Source organism: Athene cunicularia, assembly GCF_003259725.1.
Source record: "Athene cunicularia isolate RWA chromosome 2 unlocalized genomic scaffold, athCun1 chr2_part1, whole genome shotgun sequence".
Taxonomy (NCBI): domain Eukaryota; kingdom Metazoa; phylum Chordata; class Aves; order Strigiformes; family Strigidae; genus Athene; species Athene cunicularia.
Window position 1 is genome coordinate 7,089,349 of NW_020799095.1, and position 24,419 is coordinate 7,113,767.

General features: G+C 38.3%; 1 protein-coding gene across 5 annotated transcripts in view; it reads right to left on the reverse strand.

Annotated features, from left to right (window-relative positions):
- Positions 1 to 1,689: 1,689 nt before the first annotated feature.
- The window catches only part of LOC113477236 (collagen alpha-4(VI) chain-like), a 70,172-nt gene continuing 47,442 nt past the window's right edge, over positions 1,690 to 24,419 (reverse strand). For all 5 annotated transcript variants that reach the window (XM_026843450.1, XM_026843448.1, XM_026843447.1 and 2 more), the window contains 17 exons: positions 20,482 to 20,544; positions 19,597 to 19,659; positions 18,620 to 18,682; positions 16,985 to 17,047; positions 16,493 to 16,543; positions 14,558 to 14,593; positions 14,378 to 14,440; positions 14,002 to 14,064; positions 11,738 to 11,773; positions 10,879 to 10,915; positions 10,302 to 10,313; positions 9,684 to 10,171; positions 7,648 to 7,738; positions 5,770 to 6,441; positions 4,801 to 4,894; positions 4,337 to 4,608; positions 1,690 to 2,426 (listed from right to left, as the gene is read on the reverse strand). In XM_026843450.1, the coding sequence (XP_026699251.1) occupies positions 2,254 to 2,426; positions 4,337 to 4,608; positions 4,801 to 4,894; positions 5,770 to 6,441; positions 7,648 to 7,738; positions 9,684 to 10,171; positions 10,302 to 10,313; positions 10,879 to 10,915; positions 11,738 to 11,773; positions 14,002 to 14,064; positions 14,378 to 14,440; positions 14,558 to 14,593; positions 16,493 to 16,543; positions 16,985 to 17,047; positions 18,620 to 18,682; positions 19,597 to 19,659; positions 20,482 to 20,544 (2,340 nt within the window). In that variant the 3' untranslated portion in view covers positions 1,690 to 2,253. The remainder of the gene's footprint in view (positions 2,427 to 4,336; positions 4,609 to 4,800; positions 4,895 to 5,769; positions 6,442 to 7,647; positions 7,739 to 9,683; positions 10,172 to 10,301; positions 10,314 to 10,878; positions 10,916 to 11,737; positions 11,774 to 14,001; positions 14,065 to 14,377; positions 14,441 to 14,557; positions 14,594 to 16,492; positions 16,544 to 16,984; positions 17,048 to 18,619; positions 18,683 to 19,596; positions 19,660 to 20,481; positions 20,545 to 24,419) is intronic.

A 24,419-nucleotide genomic window follows, 5' to 3' on the forward strand; every position in this document is an offset into this window, starting at 1 on the left:
CTAGCATATTCCTCCCTTTAGAAAAGAGCCCAGGGGATTTATGCCAGGGATGAAAGAAGAAGGAAAAACAGATTAGGAGGCTTTGAGAGTCATTCTTCAAGGGGGGCAACTGGTTGGTCTTATCTTGCATTGCTCCAGAGGGATGATTCAACCAGCGTGTCTGAGGCAATGAGATGGAAGATGTGTGCATAGAAAGCATGAGCCAGTCAGTCCACACAGACATAAATTTCTCCTTATCAAGGAGGGAGGATCACATCCAGCAGGATGCTTCCCTCACTGAAAAACAAAAATTTTGAGCCAGCAGCAAGACTAGCCCCAGATAATAAGAGACGGCTTTCTGGCAGCAGAGATCCATCAGGGGACCCCACGTCTCCTGGGTCAAAGAGAACCTGAGAGACCAAAAATTGCTTCTGCTACAACAACAGAAACGTTTGATTTTTTTACTTCTCCCTTCCAAGCAAAAGAATTATTCACTTACCTGGACAAAATGAGAGCATTAAAGTTCTAAAGAAAATCGGAGATCAAACTGCCAAGCTATTCTGTCTTAGAGAAAAGATTTCTGTGAGTCTTGTGTAAAAAGTGACCTAGTTCTCAAAAAAAGGGAAACTCACTTCTCACGTACACCTGATTTAAGGGGAGGGAGACACTGATTTTAAATGAGGACAGAAACTACTGCCAACTGGCAGCATCTGTGGAGAAACAGCTATTAGAGAACAGCATTTTGGAAAGCTGGATATTAAACACTTCAGAATTAAAAGCACTGCACATATTGTAGTAAAAAGCAAACACAGGTTCAATTTATTGCTTCACAAAGTAAATAGATCACATCTAGCCCCCAAACAGACAGCTGCAGTGTCCCCCTTAAGTACCATTTCCCAGTCACAACTGTAGAAAAAGAACAGAAACAGAGTGTAGAGTACCTCCCACTCCACAGCAGTCCCATTCTGTTGCGAGAATATCCAAAGGTGAAAAACCAATGGCTTCATCAACTCACCTGTCCCCACTCAGAGTTTGAGTCAGTAGCAGTAATCCATGAGATATTTTGACCCTTTGTCAGCTGAACTAAGGGTGACACTGTCACCTTTAGCACTGAGTTGCTCAGCATTATTATTATAGTCCTGAGGCTGGCAGAGCCTCACGAGTACCCTCTGTTCAAAGTCACTGTTCATAACAGACTCCCTCTGCGTGAGCCAGAATCAGCAGGCTCTAGAAATCCAAATTAATGTATGTTCCTTAAAAGTCTGTTGAGAAACCCTTGGCCAGCAAGTCCATGCAAATGTATTAGAGATATTTTATCTATCACATTGTAGACAAATAGAGAGAACAAAATTCCAGGTGAGTAGAGCCACCTCTACAAAAAGTGGCCCAAGGTGACAAACTTAAATGCACCATCATTTCCCCAGACATAAAATGGGCAACAGCAGAGTTTGGGTAAGTCAGCACAGTACACTTAGCTCAGCTAAGTCCTACCTTTCTGCAGGGCATTGTATTTATTACCTTTAATCAGAAGACATCCTCAGGACTTATTTTTTCCCCTTAAGGGCAATCACAGAAATCTAATGTTCTAAAATGAATGCGCTTGTCTAACCTTTGGTAACAAGGGAAAGGGATGAATGTTTATTTACATATGAGAAGGCACACTATGACAATATGCTTACATCTGTTTCAAGAACTAACAGCAGAAATGAAATATTTGAGAATGACTGATTTTATTATCATGTTGGATTATTCAGAAAAAAATTAAGAAGCCAAGATGACTTTATGATAGAAAATACTCTAAATCAAAGTGAAGTGAATTCTAATAAGTCAATGTCATTTGAGAGCTATATGCGTTTTGGCATTTTCTGTAAGCAGGATAAATGCAAGCAAATGCATCAAAACATTTTGGCATTAGTGTCTTGCACCCAACGTTATTTCATTAAAATCTCTGAGGTATTGTTTTATTTTTTCAGTATATTTAGAAAGTGCACATTTTGGTTTTTATGGAAGAAAGTCAAGTTTCAACACTTTTATCCTTTTTAAACAATACGCTCTTAGCTAACAGAAGTTTCTCAGTACTCAACACGTTAAATCAACTGAGAAATAGTTTTAAATTTTATTTTCATTATTAAGTTACTAGGTAATAACTTTACAATCAAGTATATCTTTCAACTGAAATGTGGGAGCTGAGTGACTATGTAAAGCTTTCAAACCCTTTTGCCCATCACCCTGATAGTGTAACTAATGAATTAAAGCAATTTACGTGTCTCTGGATTAGGAAGACTCTATACACAAGGATCCACATTCTTCTTGCGTTTCAAATCTATTTTTATTGCCTCCACAGCCCCCATACCAGAACTGACCACACGTTTTCTGCTCTTTGTCATAGTACCACTTCAGAACGTAATTCTCACATTCTCCACTATCTTGAGCAAGGCCACATGCATCTGAAAAAGGGAAATAAAAGACAGATTTAATGGAAGAAAGATCCACCCTCCTCAGCATTGTAATTTCAGACAAATGTGCAAACTAGCAGGTGAAAGAGGTAGCCAGTGTTCAAGGTCTTACAAAGATTCACTAAGTATTCATTCAGAAACCCACAGTGCCAGCATGGTCTGAAGCCCCTCTTCTTATGATTGATTACACCAGAAAGAATGTCTGAAACAACTAGATTTTCAATGGCATAAACAGAAAGAATGCTAAAAGTTCTTCAGTCTTTTAACATAAACTTTTCACTAAAATTACTGTAAAAAAAGAAAAAAAAGATTATACCTGGTCTATAGGGACTAGGTAAATAAAGTTTTTCAAAATGTCCCTCCTCTGTATTCCAACTTGTTATACTGCTATCCATCAGTAAAACTTCATAAATGAGCATACACATAGATGGTTAAATTATCCATGATAGTCTCTTAGCCAAATTCCAGAGTAATAGAGATTTATATTGCATAAATTAGCCCAAAAGTAGACGAGAGTAGCATACTTAGTAGCAATCTGGTATTCAGTAAGTGCAGATCTAACAGCTTTCACCAATGTAAACTCAGTTACTCAGAAGAGCTGCTCTGGACTTGAGTATCTGTATGACATTGAGGGGGAAACACCGAGAAGTAAAGCAAAATACTGATACAACTACCCAACCTAAAGTTTTATAATGACATAGCCTTCTCCTCCTAATCAACTGAAAACCAGTAATCTCAAGCAATAGATCACATCTCCCAAAAGGCAAGTTCTGGAACTGTGCTACATGTTTTTAGAAGTAAACTGTTGGGTCACTGATCGCAACTCAGGATTGGGAATGGCCATTCATACATCTTCCTTAAGTGGCTTAGGTCACTGCTCACAACATCAGTGCAATGACCCTGACTACTTCCTCACAGGAAATACTTTGTTTGTAAAGTATAAACAATAACATATCTTCATGCTACTGAATCCTCTGTGTGACCACAGAGTTCATGAACTGGTTAATGGGAGCACTGATTCAAGACTGAACACATGCAGTTAGGTGACTGGACCAATTCCATCTGTGCTGAGCAAGTCTGTCATGCACTGTGGATGTGTGGCATTCCCAGAGGTACATTAGCTCTTAATTAAAGAGCCAATATTAACACAGTTTTGCAAAAGCATTGGTCCTCTCTCATCAGGATGGGGCTACCAGACATTCTTGAATCATTTTTTGAGTGGAGAGGGATGAAAAACAAAGGGATGGCAGCTGTAAAAATGAGCTACCGCATCCAAAGTTATGCAGACGCTATGGCTTTTTTTTTTTTCAAAGAAATTCTCTCCAATTGTAATCTAAACAATGAAAACACTCAATTGTTTTAGAAGAATGGGTGGCAAATTGTCTTACAATCAGCTCCCCATACCTATTGTATCAAACGGCAAATCTGCCAAGAAAAAGGCATAATTAGGAAGCAAAGTAAAAAACATGAAGAATATATCTTTTGATAGGATACCTCCTGCTGAGGGATCCTGTTCTTCCTATGGGAACAGACTGCAGCAGAGACATACTTAGTTCCTCCACACTGAGCTAAGTTAGCAACAGGACTAACTCAGTGATTATAGTGCAACTTGGAGACTTAAAATGATCAGCTGTTTTAGTAAAGCAGGTTAGAACTTAATAATACCTTATAACAAAAAGTTACAAATCAAAGCTGAAGCCATAATGACACCTGCAGTTCAGCCTTTAATTACAAACTCTTACCATATAGATTTGGACTGAATACAAATGTATGGTAACAAAACACTTTGGAAAATATAATGAATAGAAATGCTTCACAATGTATAAATACTCAACTGAGCCTTTCACAATTTAGGGTCTTTGTAATGAATTAAAAAAGATTTTAATATTCTAAAATCATACCATAATCACTATAGGCAGCTCTAGTTTCTACTGTTGTCTGTAAGTTTTCCTCATTCTCCTCCTGAGCTTCTCCATACTCTTGTGGCTTTTCTCCTTCCACATCTTCCTCTGTAAAATACTGGTTCTCCTCATAACCATATCTCATTTCTGGCATTGTGTACATAGGTTCTGTGGTGGTCTCTATAACAGTCTCCAGGACTCTACTTTCAGTTCTTTCAACGTCTTCTAAACCATGACCATAACCAGTTCCATCAGTTCCAGGAAAAGGCATCCTTCCAAGGAGAGGGGAAAAAAAACCAAACATATTTAAGGATCAGTATGGCCTTGAAAAATGCATCTGATTCATTCCTTCTGAACACTGTGAAAAACATTTTTGATCCTGATCCTGTTTCTATTAAAGCTATTTTGAATATAAACACTGACCCAAAGGAAAAAATCTAAAAACTTAAAAGGAAATTCCAGACCTTTCAGTTGTAGACAGTTGCTGTTGTATGTCTTCCTGATCTAAGTTTTCACACTCTTCCTGAAGTTCAGGTGAAGGATAACTGTTAATTTCTTCTGTGGGGAAAGCACAGATACCATGGCTGAGTTTTAAAGTCCTCCAAACCCCAATGTTTAATAAAAAGTACTACATTATTTTTTTGTTATGAACTAGAATTTGCATCTTTTAATAAGTAACGAACAATATCTAGAGTGACTGGCACTATGTCCAGGAAAATGAAAAATATGTTAGAGATCAGCTAGATGAAAATGTCTCCTGAAACAACCTTTTATACTTTTGTCTTGCTCTGTAATACACTATAGATCCTTCTATAGAAACTTTGACATCTCTAAGTACATGCTTCTGATGAGGATTTTAAATCAGTGACAACTTCCTTCTCTATATTCTCTTGCTTGTATTTCAAAGCACCTAGGGCCTGCTAATCTGCATGAATGTGTCTTGAAAAGTAAAGAAGTTCTTTCTCTGCCCTACAGAGGGGGAATAATTACAGTAGCCAGTTAATGCCAGATTTGCTAAATGATTAAACTTGTATCTGACCTGAAGTCTAAACAGGCATAAACAGCTCAGTAAATCTAGACCTGCCAATAGTAAGAGGAAAAACGTAGACCTAAATCAGGAACATAACTGTTCTCTTCACTGAAGAATGGTCTGTCTTTAGTGAAAGTGAGGCCAAAGCCACACGTTAAATAGAAACCTGAGGGAAAAAACTACTTAAGCCTTTGGCCTAAGGCACCATTAGAATATAATGCTGTTCTGTCATTACTGGCCCTTTCATTACTGTCCAGCATCTGTGGTAACTGAAGATGAAAGACTGGCTAGCTAAATTGTGACTTGAAACTGAGTGATAGTGCATACATACTGACTACCTTCTCCTACGCAGCATTCCTCTTGCTTTTCATAACTTAAGCAAACGCCATTGTGTGCTACTTACGTTGTAGAAGATTTAGGAATGCCCGGCTAAACCTCTGAGCATACACCATCTCAGATGTCGAAACCCTGCCCAATGTCAGTAAGTGCTGGTCTGTGGGGGAGCTTGACAGCTCCATCAGCTCATTGTCACTCACATCGCTGCCAAGCGCAAGAGTGAACAATGTGAATCCTTGGCACTTGGCTCCAAGTGAAATCTCTCTCAGCTTCTCTCTGTCCCATGTGCTTGTTTTGCTTCCAACTATTGAAAATATGACCCTGTGTTTTCTTTGTCTGGGGGCTTTAAAGAATACATTTTCAACCGTCCACTGTAGGGCAGAAGCAATGGCTGATGGCCCTTCCAGTTGGTGAACAGATTCCTGGATATGTTTCTTCATCAAATCTTTATTGCTGTATGTGACTAGATCAAACTCCAAGGCCACAGGGGTCTGGTTTCTGTCAGGCAAGAAGCCCCTGGGAGCCTGCTGCACCAGTGCCACTCTGATGCCTCCATAAGAGTCGTTTGGCTGTGAGGAAACGACAAACTGATCCAGCATGTTGCTCACAAAGTCTTTGGCTCTCTGAAACTCTTCACTGCTGATGCTACGAGAGCTGTCCATGATGTAAGTGATATCCATATCCATCTGAACAGCAGGAGAAAAGGGCACCTCACAGTTGGTACTTGGTTTGCATTTGTCTAGAGAGGAAGAGCCAATAGGCAGCAAACTATTTAGCAATACAACAAAAGCAAAAGTTCAGGAAAAAAATTCACACAGTCCTGTTCATCTATTTTATTTTTCTTAAATTTTGGTTTTAAAAAAATCTATTTGGTAACCTGAAATCTTGTTGTTCTAGTAGGGAAAATCAGATAAGTCTTTCTGATCAGGGTTTTGAGATACCATGGGAAATTATTCAGGCGTAAGAGCAAAAAATGTTCATAAGGTAAAACTTTAACAGATAAGAGCTCCCTCGAGGAATTTTCTTCTGTCAAAATCTAAACACTGTAAAGGACACTGCAACAACCTCTAGTTTTCATCTCAGACCACTGTTCAGAGTTCTGAAATATTATAATTTAGTGGCTTCTCCCCCCGTCACAATGTAGAGTTTCACAGAATCACAGAATCACCTAGGTTGGAAAAGACCTTGAAGATCACCTAGTCCAACTATTAACATAACATTGACAGTTCACAACTACAGTAAAAATTTACAGTAAATGATCCTGGTTTCCCAGAATCATAACGCTATTTTAAGTACATTTCTGTTAAAAAGGAAGTGCCAAACACAATGATTCATTTCACATGGCTGAGACAACTAATTAAACAGCTTTTGTGGGTCTGAGATTCTAATTCTTACCATCCACTGAAGGGGAAATTCAAATTGTAACTTCTCAGCAGTGGTAAACTGTAACCAAGGAACAACCTGGCATGGAGAGCAAGACAACCCTATTTCAGAAAGGGTTAAACTGGCTGGAAACAGGAATTCCAGAGACAGAACAACTCCCTGTAAGGGAGTGAAGTTTCTCTTGGCAATGACAAGAAACAAACACTGCATTGTCTTGTAGCCATCCTGGAGTGGGAGCACCCAGTGGCCACCTTTGGGCAGTAGAGCTGGTCTGAGCTGCCCCATGCAACCACTGATGGTATTGGTGCTGGTGCAAGTATACGTAAGGAATTAGCTCTTAACGCATCTTTGCGGACCACTTGTAGTCCCACTTGTGGCAGTAGGACTCTGCCCAATGCATTGCTTGTTACTTTATTTTTTATATATATATATATTTAAGCACAGATGTGTTTAAGGGGTACCATAAAAATTCCCCAATACACTGCAAAATAAAATCTCCAGGATTTGTTATTGAAAGAGTAAAAGGACCAATACAACAGCTGGAATTTTAAAAATATCTTACCGAAGCAAAGTGTACAATATGTGATGCTCTCCAAACTTTCATCCTGTTGTCTCTCCCAGACAAATAATTGAAATATTCTAGTATCATCGATCTATGTTTTAAAACAGATACAAAAGCAACATTAAAAAGATAGGCAAAGCATAGGTAAAATACATTGACCTTTTTTGTTGGTTTTTTTAATTTCTCTCCAGTGAAGGTCTATCACTTTTTTTCTTTTATCAGTAGGGTGTTACAGAGAAAAGGACAGGATCTCCTATCTCCACTCTTTCTGGGATAAAGAGAAATCTTCCACAGTGAAAATGTTTTCTTGAGAAAGAAAATGCTAGCATAAGAACAGTCTTCAGCCTGTGATCAGTTGAAGAAAGACAATCTTGCCCAGTAGAAGATTTGACCACAGAAATGCTTGAGGAACCCTGAAGAAGCTCCAACAACATCCTACTATTTCACTGACCACTCAACCCCATCCAAACATGATTCAAAGGAAAAAAAAAAAAAAATTTCCTTGTGGACCAAGATAAATAAGAATGGCTGTAAAATATCATAATGTTGCAGGAAACAAACCATATATACAGAGAAGCCAAAATGGGGAGAAAAGAGATAATAACTTCTTTTCATTAAACTTAAGCTTTATGTGTGTTATATACAAACACAACACAATTAACTTCTGATCAATGTCTGTACAGGATGTTAGATATAGGCCTCTTCAAAGCAATTAGAATTGACAATGACTAACTCATCTCTGAACTGAGGCTCCTAAAGCAAACTAACCAAAGCCAGTAAGTATCTGTGGCTACAGGCTGATAGGGTCATGAAGATTAAATCACCTCTCAAGTGCAAGGGCAGAAGTCCATCTGAAAGAAAGGGAAGTTGTATTTTCTTGGGGGGTGGTTGTGGTGAAGTTGGTTGTCTTTCCATCAGTGGAACCCTAAAGGAGATCTGGGCAGTGAATTTTTTGCCTTTTCCCCCTGTTAAGCAGCTTTTTTAAAATTTTCTACTCTGAAAACTGATTTATGGAAAGTCGGCACCTTTGTAAATACCAGATGTTGTTATATGCATTCGGATTCGTAATCTGCTTATACTAAGTAAGCAAAATACTGACGCTTGCTCCTGTTTATCCTGTGGAGCAACACAGTGAATAAACTATAAGCTTCCTTCTCATATGCCAGCAGAATTTTTTCATTCCACTAAATTAACATTCAGCTTGACAAATATGGGAATTGACTAATATGAGACTGCATGAGAATAAATATAATATGAAGATTAAAGGGCTGACTTAGATGCTACTAGGTCAGAATTTAGCCTCCAAGTTTTCCTCTTCTTGTCACATGTAAGTAAATACAGTTTCCTTCCAAAGGATAATTTTGAAGAAACAGCAGCTGGAAGGGTTTTGATTTGAAAAAGTTAAAACTGAGCACAGATGATACAAAAATAATTTGAAAAGAGAGGCAACCTGGTACTCATATTATGAAACATTAAAGAAACTTAGAATTGTTTTCTTTTGGTACCTGGTTAAATAGATTGGGGTTTTTGTTTATTATTTTTTATATTTGAAGTCATATTTTAAAACAAAAGTTATAATTTTTCTCCTGTACTAATGGGAATACAGCTATCAAAAGTAGGTTTGCTTAATTTCATTTTATTTTGAAAAAAAACCTGGTGTACTTGAGGCCTTCTACTACTACTTTTTCTAGAAACTAGGGCCACAGTTTGTTAATTAAGTGGTTAGTACATGTCGAAACTTCCAAAGATAAATGGCATAGGTAACCAAGTGGAATTAACACAATGTTATTGAAATTCTGTGATCTGGCCTAAAAGCACAAGTCATAAATAATTCATGTGCAGAAAGGGGTCAGATGGTGATCATTATGGTCAAGTGAATCAGTGTTTCTTTGTTAAAATGAAAAGGGGTATATTAGTTACTAATAAGGGATTGGACAGTTCCTGTAGAATTTAGGGGCTCAAGAGCATGCTTTACTCAAACACTAGCAGACACTAAGCAAATGGGTGACTGACTCAATTTTCTATAGTCCACTTACTGAGAAGGCACGTCTGATATTTGGCACTTCACTGAAGGCAATAACCACTGGAGTGATGTCCAAGGAACTCAACTCAAGTACAGCTGTGCTGATGGCAACATCATCCTGCGATGGACCATTGGCAAAAAACAGGGCAACTTTTCTTGCAAGGATGCCCTGACGAACACGTTTGAAGACATTTCTTGCAACAAATCTCATGGCTGCCCCAATATTACGTTTTCCAGTGGATCTCTCTAGTGGTATTCTCTGAATTGCTTGTAGCAGCAAGTTGTTTTTTTGAAAATCTGAGAATCGGATGAGATAGCGTGTATTGGTATTGAAAGAAACAATAGACACACGAGCACCTGTTGGACAATTGCTTTCACTGATCTTAATGGTCTTCAGCAGTAACATAACAATGGTCCTCATCCTTTCAAATGCAGCTGGTGTAACATCTTCAGACATATCAAAGGCAAACACCACTTCAGTTGGATAAACTGGACATGTGTCTGTATGTTGAAATAATAATTAAAAAAAAAATGTATGTGAGAACCTTTCCACAACTCAAACATTGTTAGTTTTTTTCTTCAAGTCTATAAAAAAAAAAAAAAAGGACATGCTGAGGCCAGGTGGACTTACCTGATGAACAAGCTGGAATGAAGAGTTGGAGAGCAAATAAATTATTTTTGACACATACTCATTAAAATAGTGATATATACACGTGCTTTCACTAAAGAGCCTGATTCAAAGCTCAGACAAGTGACAGAATCTGTCAGTGAGAGACAATGCTCCTCTTACACAATCTCAAAATAGTGCAGTTTTACTGGATGAGAATTAAAGAAACTGTTCTGGGTTCTGCTGAGCACACAAGTCAGAGAATGAATACTCCAAATCTAGTGGTCAGGTGATATATAAATATTGTCTTCTCTCAGAGAATTCTCCAAAGGGGGTTGGCATAATGCCAAATTCAATCTTAAATGAGGAACAGAAACATTCATTACAGCTTTTGTAATTACAAGATAGGTAAAATAAGCAAAAAGCATAAGCCTGCTTCACACACCTACTGAATAAAACCCTCATAGTTAATAACTACCAGTCATCATCAAATTGAACCCAGACACAAACTACCAGCCTACAGGGTTTCCAATGGAGGCTATTCCATTTGAGAAGAGTAACTAGGTGGAATCAGAGGTAAAAGAAGATACTGCCTACTTACGGCAGTTTTTTCGTGTAAAATTCACAAGTTCACAAGGCTGCAGGAGAAAAAAAAAAAAAAAAAGGCAATTAAAGGCAAATCCCAGACTGGGAATCTTACTGTTGGTTTGAGCTGAAGGTCATATTGCAGCTCCTCAACTAACTTTCACTACAATAAATCCAGATTCACACATGCCAGTTCCTCTCTATTTCAATTACTGCTCCTGCTGCAGAAACTCAGGGATATTTGCAGACATGCTCTGTTGGCATTTAATCATGCTCTGGTGTATTAAGCAGTCAGCTATCCATTCTTTATTTTGTGTAATAATCTGATCTAGGAGGTCATCAGGCAATGGCACTTCCATAGGAGAATGGGCATTTCAACACCAACTCACAAAAGTGAGGTCCACAAAGGAGGAGAGGACCCACAACACACCTGCGGGTGTTGTCCAAGGGTTAGATGAAGCCTTTACTCAGAAGTGTTTGTTTTACATGGGATCAGGATTCTGAGCAAATCCTGCCCTGCTATTCCCAGTGAAAACAGCTGTTGCTGAGGAAATGCCTGCCTTTACAAGAGGATTAAAAAGTAACCCTAAACTTTAGCTGGTGTGTAAACTAATGTGAATACGGAAACAGATAAAGGAATATTAATGATCTAACAGTTTGTAAAAGTTTGGACATGACATTAATCCATATGCATAATTGTTTCTCATTACTTGATTATGTGCAGAACAGAAGAACCCACTGCATTCTGACAAGTATTTGAAAAGGATACTGTTTTATAACAGCTAATTGTGATCACTACACTCAGTGCTTATAAATGGAAGGCTAAAACTGTTAATTCCATGCAGTGTGCAGTTAGCTGTAAGGTGATTACTTACTTCCATTAAAATGGTGCCCATTGGTCCCTTGGCACCCTGAAACAGATTAAACATAGGTCCAGAAAATCAGACCGTGATAATGTATTCCCATCTATTATTCTGTAGCCCAAAGAGAATGCAGGCATACAGTGCTTCCCTGACAACCATTTGTGAACGTGAATGATGAGGAGACATCAGGTCTCAGCACAGATTTCTGTGGACCTGTTCCAAACAGAGTTGTAGACTACTTCTCAGACCTATTTCTCAGTCCAGTTTCCTTTATGGTTTTATAAATGTTTGATACTTGTTGCCCTTGAGGACCAGTATAATTCAGAATTGGATTTCTTTTCAAAACAGCAATTTCTGTCTGTGGTTCAGTAATCTGCACCTTACGGGTTTTTTTGACCTCTGACATGTGATACGCTTGCCTTCTCCTCTTGCAGGGTAAAATCCTGCAGACCATACATACATCATGACTGCTCAACCAGTCTAGCTAGCTTTGGCTACTCTGCAGCCTTTTCCCTGGGAGCTGTGGGCAAATGCCAGGATTCCAAGTACCTTATTTTTCAAAATAAAAGTATTGTTTAATCTTTGCAATTGGAACAAAATACAGGGAAAATAACCTTTTTTCAAGGCAGTTTAAGAGTTTTCATCATGTGTGCAACTCAGATGTGTAGCAAGACTACTGAAAATTTTCACTTACTTGCAAGGGGCTGCTATGAGATATACCAGAAAAACTTGAACTCCACATCCCACAACTTTTACCTTAGCCTCTCTCTCTACCATAACACTACAGTTTGCCAAAATCATATACCTCCTCACATCCCCAAATTACAACCTCATCTCCATATTCAGCTTTTCCCCCTGCAGTTAACCTTCCATGCCTCCATCTCCCACCTGAGCTACCCTCCTTGTCTCCTCTGCTGTCTTGCTGCTAGCACCATCACAGCCATTCCATGCTTTTATCTTCTTACATTTCCCAGTAGGTCTCCGTTCTTCTCTTGTACCATTCAGTAAGAGTTAACTGTGAATTGCCTGAGCCTTAATGAATGCTTTTGCAGCAGCTTAGTGGTGGTGACTGAGCTGTGCAGACTTGACCCACAGGGATAAATCTTGCCACTAAGTTAGGAAGGATGGGTAAAACAGGCCTGTTTTGTCTGGCCCTGCCTACTACTTGTACCTCTTCCTTCATCCCTATCTCTTCCACTTCCCATAGAATTCCCACTTTTCCATTTCACTGATGCACTGCTACTACAACAATCCTACCAAGCCCATACCTCTCAGGCTCCACTCTCAATTCTACGTCTAAAGAGGAGATCTTGAGCTTAAAATCTCTCTGAAGACTTCTTGAACATGGATTGGCAAAGCCAACAGCTGGACTCATCAGCATACAAGGTCTGTCTTTTAACGTATGAGAGCAGCCAAGCAGCAGGGAAGGCAATGCATTCCAGCAGACACTCTTGGCCATTCTTGTGCCCAGCATCATAAAATAAAGTGGTCCAGGTACATTCATTGACCAGCACAGTGTAATGACAAAAAAAATTAAATTGTTTTTTAAGTTGCAAGTATCCCATGGCCCATGTTATACAAGTAAAGATACTGTTATCAATAATGTTCAACATTTAAACTGAAAGAGTAGGCTTAATAAAGTTTAACAAGAAAATAATTAACAGTAGGGATTGTTTCTGGTCACTATGGAGCTGATTTGCAGAACTGCTGCAAGATAAAATAGACACATACAGGGATTTTCCCAACTGCCTACAGTGTTAGTCCTAAACCCTACTGAAATCCACAATCCTTTTCCCTGCTTAGAGAATAAAACTTTTTGTGGTATAAAATGCAGATCACAGACACTGGAAAAGTACAACACACAAAAGTACATATACACAAAAATACATCAAGATATCTACTTGTTTATAAGGATTAGCATGTTACAGTCAATTTAAGCTTTAAGTGCATGCCTGCAATTGCAAGTCTGATTTTAAATGGCTTTTTAAATGAAAAAGACATTGACTTTCTGCAGAACAATCCAGTTCTACAGTTTAGTACTCTCTTCTTTTTTAGAGACAATACCAAGTACTGTGGAAGAAATTCTGTCCTGCATTGTATCGTTGCAGTTTCATTTCCAACAGCAGGTGCTCTTGTGCACACACCCACAAGGAAGATGTAACTGCCAGACTGATTACGCACAGTTTACCACATGAAACATTATTAAATATTCCATTAGTCTAATAGCAAGTTTAACAGCAATCCAAGAGTGACTTTTTAAAATAAAAATATGTTACCACAGGTCCTGATGGCCCTTGGTCCCCTGGATCTCCCAGGGAACCTGGTGTACCAGCATTACCCTAAAAACAGAAACACAAGTTTTATTCTTTATAGTTGCCCACACAGGTGCAGAATTTCAGAAGAGGAAAAACTTCTATAACTAAACTGTGAGTTTGATCCTGCATTTACATAGACTACTACCCCTAAGAATTATTAACAACTAATATCTCTAAAGACTTAGACCTGTATTTTCTCAAGACCTCTTCCCCTGGATTTGGCAATAAAAGATCAGAGTGGGAATCAATTTCAAACATTTTTAGTGAGGAAACACATAAGACATAAGGGCTTTACTTATAGATGTCTTCACAGAGTTAAAAGATTTATCATCCTTACTCTTCTACCCCTAACTCCTTTGGGTCCTTCAGCTCCTGGAATGCCTGGCTCTCCATCTTCTCCCTGAAAATTAATGAAATCCAAAACTTCATAGGAAAGGAGAAGACAGATAGAAAGACAGATAACCACAGTAATGCAAAATAAGACATAAAGAAAGTAAACATGCCCATTTAATCATACCTCTGGACCAGGATATCCTATCAATCCAGACTCTCCCTACCAAAAGAAAGGACAAAGACTTAATAAGAATCTAGAACTTTGTGATATACTTAGCATTTGATGCCTTAAAACCAAAACCAATTTCACAATTATTCTTAGCATTACAGCATGCTCAACTAACAGTGGCTACTACTCTGGTCTCAAATGACACCATTTTAGATTAACACCCTGTTCATTTAAAGGAAGAGCATTTTAAAAATTTCCAAGTTTCTGAATTTTCAGGAGTATTCCATTTCTCAAATAAGCTTTTTATCAAAACTTATTTATGCATCCGAGTAACATACAGTGGAATTCATGATCAATAAGCATAAATATAACATTGATAACTCAGTGTCCGAATGCAGTTTCAAAATGTTGTACCCTCCATACTAAATAGTGATACCATAGTATTTTGTTGGCATATTAGAACTTGCTTCTTTAAGTGACATTAGAGTAACTGTCAGAATTCACACTACTTAATGTATGTCCTTGTTTTAAAAGTTCCTTCTAGAGAAGGTGGACATGCTTGTCAAATATCATATGACCTTATCCTACAATTGCCAGAAAATTACATGCACATAGGTCCCACATTACATCTAAGAGAGTGTAATGTGGCTGTAAACTTGTATAATTAATAGAAACCTTAAGTAAAACCTATACTAAAGGCTATTCTCTTAGCTATCAGGGTAAACCAACTCTTTCTGGATCACTATTCTGTGTTGAATTGGGGGTTTGCTTGTTTTTATTTATTGTTTTATTTCAAGCCCTGCAAAACCGTGGCAGACACATCAGTATACAAAAAAGGCTTTAAGTCAATCCTTTAAAACAATGAATAATAACAAGAAGTTTTAGCAGAAAGCTTTTTTTTCTCATTTCTTGTAACAAAGAGGATGTTCCCTGAAATGACCAAGTGGGAAATTCGAAAAGATTAAAAGAACTAGTCTTGCATATAACATATGTAACCTGTGAAACTCACCCATGAAAGGAAATTGTTGGGGCTAAGAAGGTAATGAAAGAGATTGGATAATAAGAAGCATCAAGAGTCATTTTAATAAAAAAAACATTTTAGAAAAAGGAGCTCATCTGCTGGAGAGGCTCCTGGGAAGCCTTACATGCCTTTTCTACAGTACTCTGCTTCTCCCACAAAAAGGGAGAGTGAAACAGATAGGCCTCCAGTGAGATCCACTGAGCCACTTCTCTTTCACAAGCATCAGGAGAGGACTAGTACTGTAACACTACACAAACTCTTTGAAAGGAGGACTGCAGCAGTTTCCAGCATCCTGACCATTTTGCTCACAAACTGACCCACTGATGTCACTGGTACCATGATTCTGACCTCATCGTTTCTGCATACGTTTTATTTTAGCTGGATTCTTGTATGTTTTTAGAGAAGTAGGCATTTCACTGCTATTTTTTTCAGGGCTGCGAAGGGAATTATGAGAACTTCTAAATATGTAGCTATCCAGAGGTTATTCCTCAGAGCTTATTGCTGACCACAGGAGCACAAGAATATTTCACATTAAAACGGGGAGGATGTTTGAAGAGTATTACCCTCACCTTAGTAGTCAAGGAATTCCTCCTCTGAAAGAAAAATTAAGAGTCCAAAGTGGCTGGCCCACCAATGCTTGCCCAAAAGAGTGGCTAGTCAAGCTGACTGAAGTGAGGAGAAAGCACTGTGTACTCCAAGTACAATCCCCAAAATCCATATACATACATCAAGGGAAAGAGTAAGAGAGAGTGGTTCTCAAAAGAATATCCTATTGTAAGGATGGTCATGGGAAGCCTGAGCCTCTTCCTGAAACTCAGAAATGCACTGTGGCTGTGTCTTACATTGCTTTTGAATCAACTACGAATGGTGATGTTTGATTTGACACTGCAGAATGAAGGCTGTGAGACATCCTGACTCTAAGCACTCACCTTTGCTCCTTTGCTTCCTTCAGGACCGTAGGCATCTCTGCCATCCATGCCCTGCACAGGTTGAATATATCATGAATTAGTTTTTAATAGAGGATTTGATTTACATCTAGTTCCATTTCAGAATAAAGACATCCTGTTACAACGAGGTACCCAGGCTGCTAAGACTGATGAAACAGAACAAGTTATCACAACACAGTTCAAAACCAGTAGCAAGTGGTAGCAAAATCTGTAGAGAGAAAACAAGGATCAAGGCCACAATTCTTCCCCACTGTGTGCCCTACCCATAGCATATTCTCTCTGTCCCAGAAAACCTAAAGGGAAAGATATTCTCTCTAGCCCACAAGGAATCTGGAGTCCATAAGGAAACTGAGAACAAAATGTGAAATAGTTTTAATAGTATCAAATAGAGAAAATAGAAGGGAATGAACTGTACTGATTCAGTTGGATGGGAGTTAAACTACAGGGGCCCTGAATTAGGGCAGAAAGACTCACAGGCTTGCCTCTCCATCCAGCTGGTCCCACTGGGCCCTTCTCTCCCGGGTCACCAGGTTCACCCTGTTATAATTGAAACATAAAAGGCATTAGTTTGTCTCATTCAGGAGAATTCTTTCTGAAATGTAAACTTGTCTGCTAGACTGAAGTATGCTTATACATTTTGTGAACTACTTGATGCCAGTTGAAAGCATTTCATTACAGACCGTGTCTCATGGAAGGTTCCTGGCAGTGGAACTGGAAAGCACTTGGCAAATCAGGATAAGCTGAGCATTCATGCAGCTAAACCCCAAAGGCCTTCATTCAAGAAAACCCCCATTGTTATATAGAATTACCAGTGAAGAGTGTTTTCTGGAAAAACTTATATTAATGGTATCAGGACATAACCTGAAATTCTACCAGCCTGAAGCACTAGCTGATAGAAGATAATATTTCTCAGGCAAGCTGTCTGCACTGTGCTCTTAGTTCTCTTGCAAGTTTTCCTTTTTTCAGTTCATGTTCTAGTTCTCACTTTCTTAATGAACTTTCTTCTAACAAGAACCCCAATATTAAAAAGCACAAAACCAGACTGAGAAAATGGAATGTATGATGGATTAAATTCCTATGCCTCTTCCCAATTTTTGTCAGTGTTTCACCGTATGTTTTCACACAGTGACTCTTTTCATAGTAGCACTTTGACCTTCTGGTACCTCTCTGTCACTGAATGTAATAACCCTTCAAAGAGACTGAAAAGATTAGCTAACTGTTATTACTTATGCCTTTTAGATTCAAAGATGCAACAACACCTAAAATGAGTTGTTTTGATTAAATAAAGTAAATCTCACATTAATGAAAGTAAGGGATAACATTTGTTATAAGTGAACCATAATGTGGACCACCTATTAGTATAAGACTTCCTGTTTAACTTCATGTTGATTCAGTTCTCAAGATATTCGTTCCTGTACAATAGACACTGTAACAGCCAAGGTTCCTTGAACTCGTTAAGAATCTTTAGAACAAAAGGTTAAAATAGCAACTATGCTTCACTGAACTGATAAGTTCAGCATGGATGTTAGGAAAAGGTTCTTCACCGAGAGGGTGGCTGAACACTGGAACAGGCTCCCCAGGGGAATGGTCACAGCACCAAGTCTGTCAGAGTTCAAGGAGCATCTGGACAACACTCTTAGTCATACAGTTTAGTTTTAGGCAGCCCTGAAAGGAGCAGGGAGTTGGACCCGATGACTCTCATGGGTCCCTTCCAACTGGAGATATTCTATGATTCTATGATTACCTGGTACATATTTTCAATGGGTTGGACAGATTCTAGGAATCATAAAACAAGCTCAAGGGTCAGCACTGCCTTATCTCTACTGCTTTTGGTGAGAAGCCAGGCCCCACTGAGAACCATGACCACAACAGCGATTAGAACAGCAGTCATGGCAACACTAAAAACTTCTTAGTATAGCTCCAATACCTGCAAGATTACCTTGAACACATCATTTGACTTCCCATGCAGTCTAAAAGTGTCTATAAAACTTAACATTCTTCACACATTCCATAGGAACAACACAAGTGTTAGCTCATGCTCCTTCAGTCATATTCTAGAATGAATGATACTATTAGATTGCTACAATAAGGTACTTTAAAAATTTTTACCTTTGCTCCTCTTGCACCTAACTTTCCAACAGAGCCAGGTGAACCCGGAGCCCCCAGACTAGCCTGTAATCAGAAGTATCAGTTAAAAGGTGCACAATGAAGAAATCAAGGGCTCACTGCACTCAAAGATTCAATGCCACTTGAAATTATTACAGAATCGGTAGAAATATTAGCACATTAACAGGCTTTTGAGGAGGACAGTAAGAGTTCCTGATCAAGCTATCATCCCAGTTATTGCATGTTTTCTTTATGACTTCTTTAAAATTCTCAAAATGTTATTAAGTATGACATGAATGTTATTTTCTGTCTACATAGATTCCTAGTGAATACATGCACAGTTGCACAAACAATATGAATATATATATATATATATATATACACACACACACACATACAAATGTGTGTGTAAGCATGAGCATCATTACATGTCTGAAGCAGATGGCCAAGACTGACAGAGTAGGACATTGTAGTCCTGAGTTACACCCAAAATCAGCCCCCAAAATCAACAGCATCACACGAGTGAGAAGATCAGCAGGCAGTGCTCAAAAGATACCACATCATCATACCCTAGCTTTAAACCTCACAGGCCATGCTTTAATGGAACTACCTGATCATTATCTAACTTTGCTCTCAACTACACCACCATACATTTGTATTTATACATGTTGCAAGCCATGGTAATAGTCCTGGTACTACAGAACTGAAAGTGTAATCTAGAGCTAAGGCTTTTCTGTGCACTCATGCAAAAATCTTGGTAATGCTGAAGTTCACTTCCTATTCACCCACCTAAACTTATTTTTAAGGCTGTTATTTTATCATATGAGGTTGCAAATGTTTCCTTAAGTACTACACTGAAAAATCCTCCATTTCTTCTTTCTACAAATTTCTTTTAAAAAAAAACTCTTTATAAGAATAATATCAATGCTGAGAATGAAAAGCCCTAATGTGTACAGCACAATATATTATTTAAAGCTAACCAGAGGGCCTGGCATGCCTTGTGGTCCTGGAGGTCCTCTGCTTCCTTGTAGTCCTCTTGGGCCCTGATGTGAAAAAAAAAAAAAAAAAAAAAAAAAAAGTCAGTTCAATGTTGATAGCCTTTCAACGAAGATTGGATTGTTGCAATGACCAGAATCCAAGTGTCTGTTTCACAAGCCTTAATGCACAGGTGAAACTTCTGTCTGTTTGGTTGTAAGGATTTGCCTTTGTGGCACAGCTGAGATGGTCACTGCCTGAGGACCATATTCAGAGAGTCACTGTGGTCTAAGATACTGAGGGAGCATATCAACTAGGCACACTTTCTCCAGATGCCTAGATCTTAAAACTTAAGAGCATCTTTAGAGCATTTAAGAGCATCTTAAAACTGGAAGCTATTGTAAGCAGTCTATGATGATAATTCTCTTCAAAATGATTCCACCGAGCAAATTTTTAAAACACAAAGCTTTCCTCATTGGTTTTGTCAATCAGTATATTATTTTCATAATTTAATGCATGCTGTAAGCACAGTACACTCAAAAGTGCAATAGGTTTTATGCACTTATTGCTAGCAATTTCTAATGAATTCATTTTGAAGATATCTGCTTGATAATATCCTGTAAGCTAGAGATGTGTTGGTTAAATTACTTATTTCTGCTATTCACTTTCCTATTTTCATTTCACTAGAAGCTGCACCCACATAAACCAAAAGAGAAACCTGCCACATTTAATTCTATAGGGTTACAGAGATTTGCCAAGGAAGCATTTTACTCATGATATTCACAAGTTGAAGTAAACAAATTATTTCAACAGAAGAACAAGAGATCAAGACAGACAAATCACCTTCTCCATAGTTAATATAAAAACAACTCAGAAGTTCTTTTAGTTACCTGTGGGCCTGGAAGACCAGAGTTTCCTGGGTAACCTGCTTCCCCCAGATCTCCTTGCTCACCCTGCCAGAACAAAACCAAAAAAACCAACCACCAAACCAAACAAATTAACACCTGTCATATGTACATCAACAGATAATAACTTAATATCTGCACAGTTTCAGTTTATAAAATGTTTTTCAATGCTCCCAAACAGCTTTCAAGCAGCTTCAAATTCCTGTTGAAGAAAACTCAATTAAAAAACAAGAGTCGAGTAGCTTTTTTTGTTCTTTAGAGTGCATGATGAATATGAAAGCTGAAGTGCAAGAGGTCTGTTCTATCTGCTTTGCATTTTACACCATGGTCTCCGCAATATTTCTGCATTAAACTTGTCCACTGCAGAGCCCATGAGAAGTCATGAAGCATGAACCACGAGGCCAGAGCCTCTTCACTGTTATCCATGGAGAACTACTCTGAGGGGAAACCATGACTTCACAATTCATCCTAGGATTAGATGTCTTTATACTCCCCATCTTTCACTCTGGTTACTCAGTGAGGTAAGTCAAATCTTCCTTGATGATGGAAAAAAAAATCCTTTCCCAGTTCCCACCTACATAAAGTTGCTATCTGAGGATGAGCCAGTTTGACTGACATCCATAAGAAATATGTGCTGTCTGCTTGATTGAATAAAATTGTGATAATTAGTACCTTGGAGATCTCCTTTCACTGGAGAAATTATAAACGTATGTCTGAAGATTCTTGGGAAACAGGTGGTTCTGGAAAAAATCTCCTGAGGAAAACTGCATTCAAAAGACTGAACTTCCATTCCCCACCATATGAATGAAATGAAAGATAGCAATAGCAAAAAAAAAAGAAAAAAAAAGGCATTTTAGCAGACTTATTTGTAGCCACAGTAAAAATACTGTAAAATGAAAAATCAGTTACTAGAATGATGCCAAGTTTATGCCAGCTGTAAAAAAATCAAATAGAAATAATTTTGACAAAAATCACTTTGACTGCAAAGTAAAAGAAAAAATTTCTTAGGCACACTCTACTGGAATCAAAAACCAATAGAAAGTTTTCAGCTACTTTAACTTTGAATCAAACCCAGAAGAGTAGTTCTTCCTTTTTCTCCACCACCACCACCCTCTTCTTTTTCCTCTCTGTCATGTGTTCCTTTAGTTTATTCTCCTTTGTGTCTTCAGTATTTTGCTTTGCTTTGCTTTCGGAACACAGTGTTATCCTTGTCTGTTACTCTCAGGCTACACCACACCTTCTGATCCTTCTGCCCACAGACTACTACTGACTGTGTAGAATGGCTGTGCTTTTTTTTTTTTTTTTTTTTTAAGCTATTTCAAAAAATTAGTCTCCCTTTTATCAGAAAAAGCAACAGATAATTGGAACTAGAAGTCCTGGAAAATTGTCCTTTTCAAGATATGATGAAAAGTGGTGTGTTCGTGATGACTGGAAGGGAAGTTAACAACTTTTTGTTGATGACAGAGTTATTTCAGTGCCTTTTATTAACAGCTAAACCCATTACAAGTCCTTAAGCATTAGCTGGGTAAATTCTGGCTGACTGCCTGTAATTTGATTATTTCTCTCTGAGTACATCACCACCAATACCTATCTTTGTCTGAAAAGGGGATTCATTGCCATTCTATTCCACTCCAGCACAAAACTCTCCTCTCCAGAAGGACTGGCTGTATCATATTTCCTTAGAGCTGGATCCTGCATTCCACAGAAAGGCCTTAAACACCCTACAAACATTAGGACGGCACAGTTCTTCCCGGCCCTGGGACACCAGGAAGCCTGCACAGTGAAGTTCTCACACCTTGTGCCAAGAAGGCTGTGCTAGCTCTGCAACACCCTGCCATACAAGAGATCCCGGTGGGAGGACACCGTACCCAAAATCTCACACAAGGATGGATGCCAGTGTCATATTGAAGGGTTTACATTCCATCTAGTTCCTCCAGGAGATGTGGAAGACAGAAGAGGGCAGTTCTCTTTGGCATTCACTTTTTACACCTCTTCAGCGTACAGGTTATTTACACAAACTGTGCTCTGAACATGTGTTGGGACCTAGCTTCCAATGCCTACTGACCCACACAGATGGTTCTTGTTATGCTTTTAGAAGTTAAAGCTGGTCATCAAGTACTTAAATGTAAACAGTTTGGAAGTTCTCTTTTGCTATGAGGTTCAGAAAAGAAAGTGCTTGTTAAGGAAGAAACCGATAAAGAAGGGACTCATTGGAATTACAAAAGCAGGAACTTATCTACTGGTTTGCGTGTGGGTAGCAATGTTTGTGGAAAGTACGGAGGGGAGCTATTTTTTGAAATAAGCATACACAAGAGTAACGCAAGGTAGCAACAAGTATATAAGAGCTTACTGCTATTTTTAGCATGCCAAGAATATATGAAGACTTGCTTTCTAATAAAGTTTGGAGCATGACTGTTAACCATATTGGTGTGTGTCTTGGCTCTGGCCTCGTCCTGCAAAAAAGGGTTCATGCTACAAGGTTCAGTCATCTCTCTTGTTCCCTACCACATTACAAAAGGGTAGCCTTTTTGTGTAGTAGGTGACTGGGGGAGGGGGGCAAGTTCTCCTGCTTGTTATTACAACAAAGATAAGGTACAAATCCATTTCCACAGACTTAAATTTTTTGACCTGTTACCCTCATAGCTCACTTGGATTATTTCTTTCTGCTGGTACCTGACAGAGAGTTCAGCAGTAATCAAATGGAAAAAAAAAAAAAAAAAAAAAAAAAAAAAAAAAAAAAAAAAAAGAAAGCACAAAGTTACATAATTACTTAAAAAATGGATTTCTTATGTTCCTCAACACAGGGCAGAATTACAAGATGTATTCCATCCTGCAGGTAATAACAGTGTCACAGATGAAATTGTGACGTTTCCCTGGGTTTACATGCACTAAGATAAAGGGGAAACGCTATACCAAGGCATACATTATCTTCCTTATCTGTGTTAACTCTGCAGAGAGACTGGGTCAAATTTAAACTACTTGTACTAGAGCAACGTGTTTCCTGGGGTGATCATACAACCTGTACTTGAGAAAGCAAGCAATAGGATAAAGGATAGATCTTGCAAGCAGATGTATGGGAGTCATGGTTTTAGATGTTATAGACTCCTGCCAGGATGATGGACAAAGGAAAATGTTTATTTACCCTTTCCTAAAAAATAAATAAATAAATAAATAAATAAATCTACGTTTTCTCAGGTTCCTAGAATCTTTTTACTTTCATTCTTGAAAATATCTGCTTTTACATTTTCTTTGATAACCATATTTTGTTATTTATACTGAGACAAACAAGATTTCCAAGAACATTATCTAAAACTTCACTGAAGAGAATGGCTGTGATATCTTTACCAACTACATCTCAGGAAAGTTTCCTTTCATGGTGGCTTCATGGGTGTAAGTCTAGGAAAACCAGGGCTACCACCTAACGATGACACGGGAGAATTTTCCACCAGAGGATCTTTCTGGAATGATCAATCAGCATGTACTGGGGTTCACCTATTCCTTACATCCTATAAAAGCATTCAAACTACACTATATTCTCTTAGATATATACTTGGGAAACTAAATTGTTTTCAAAATCTTGATTCTTTTATATGCTTTGAGTCAATTTTCAGAGCTTCAAGTAATAATACTCATTTGTGTTTGTATTTTCATAAAGCATCTTTTAGAACTTGCCTTAATTTTGCCTCTGCTGCATATGCGCATCATGAATGTTACCTGTGTGCAGGCAGCAAAGGAGGAAAAAAACTGTCAGACTTTTGGCCTTATGCTGCAAGAATGCAGCCTGACTACTCATTCCTGTCATCTTTAGCAATGGTCTTCTCTATTTACACTCCCACATTTGCAATAACAATAAAAGTAACTGTCTTTTTATTTCAGTGAAAGCTTTTCAATTCTAAATCCTTCAAGTCAGGAGGGCCTCTGGT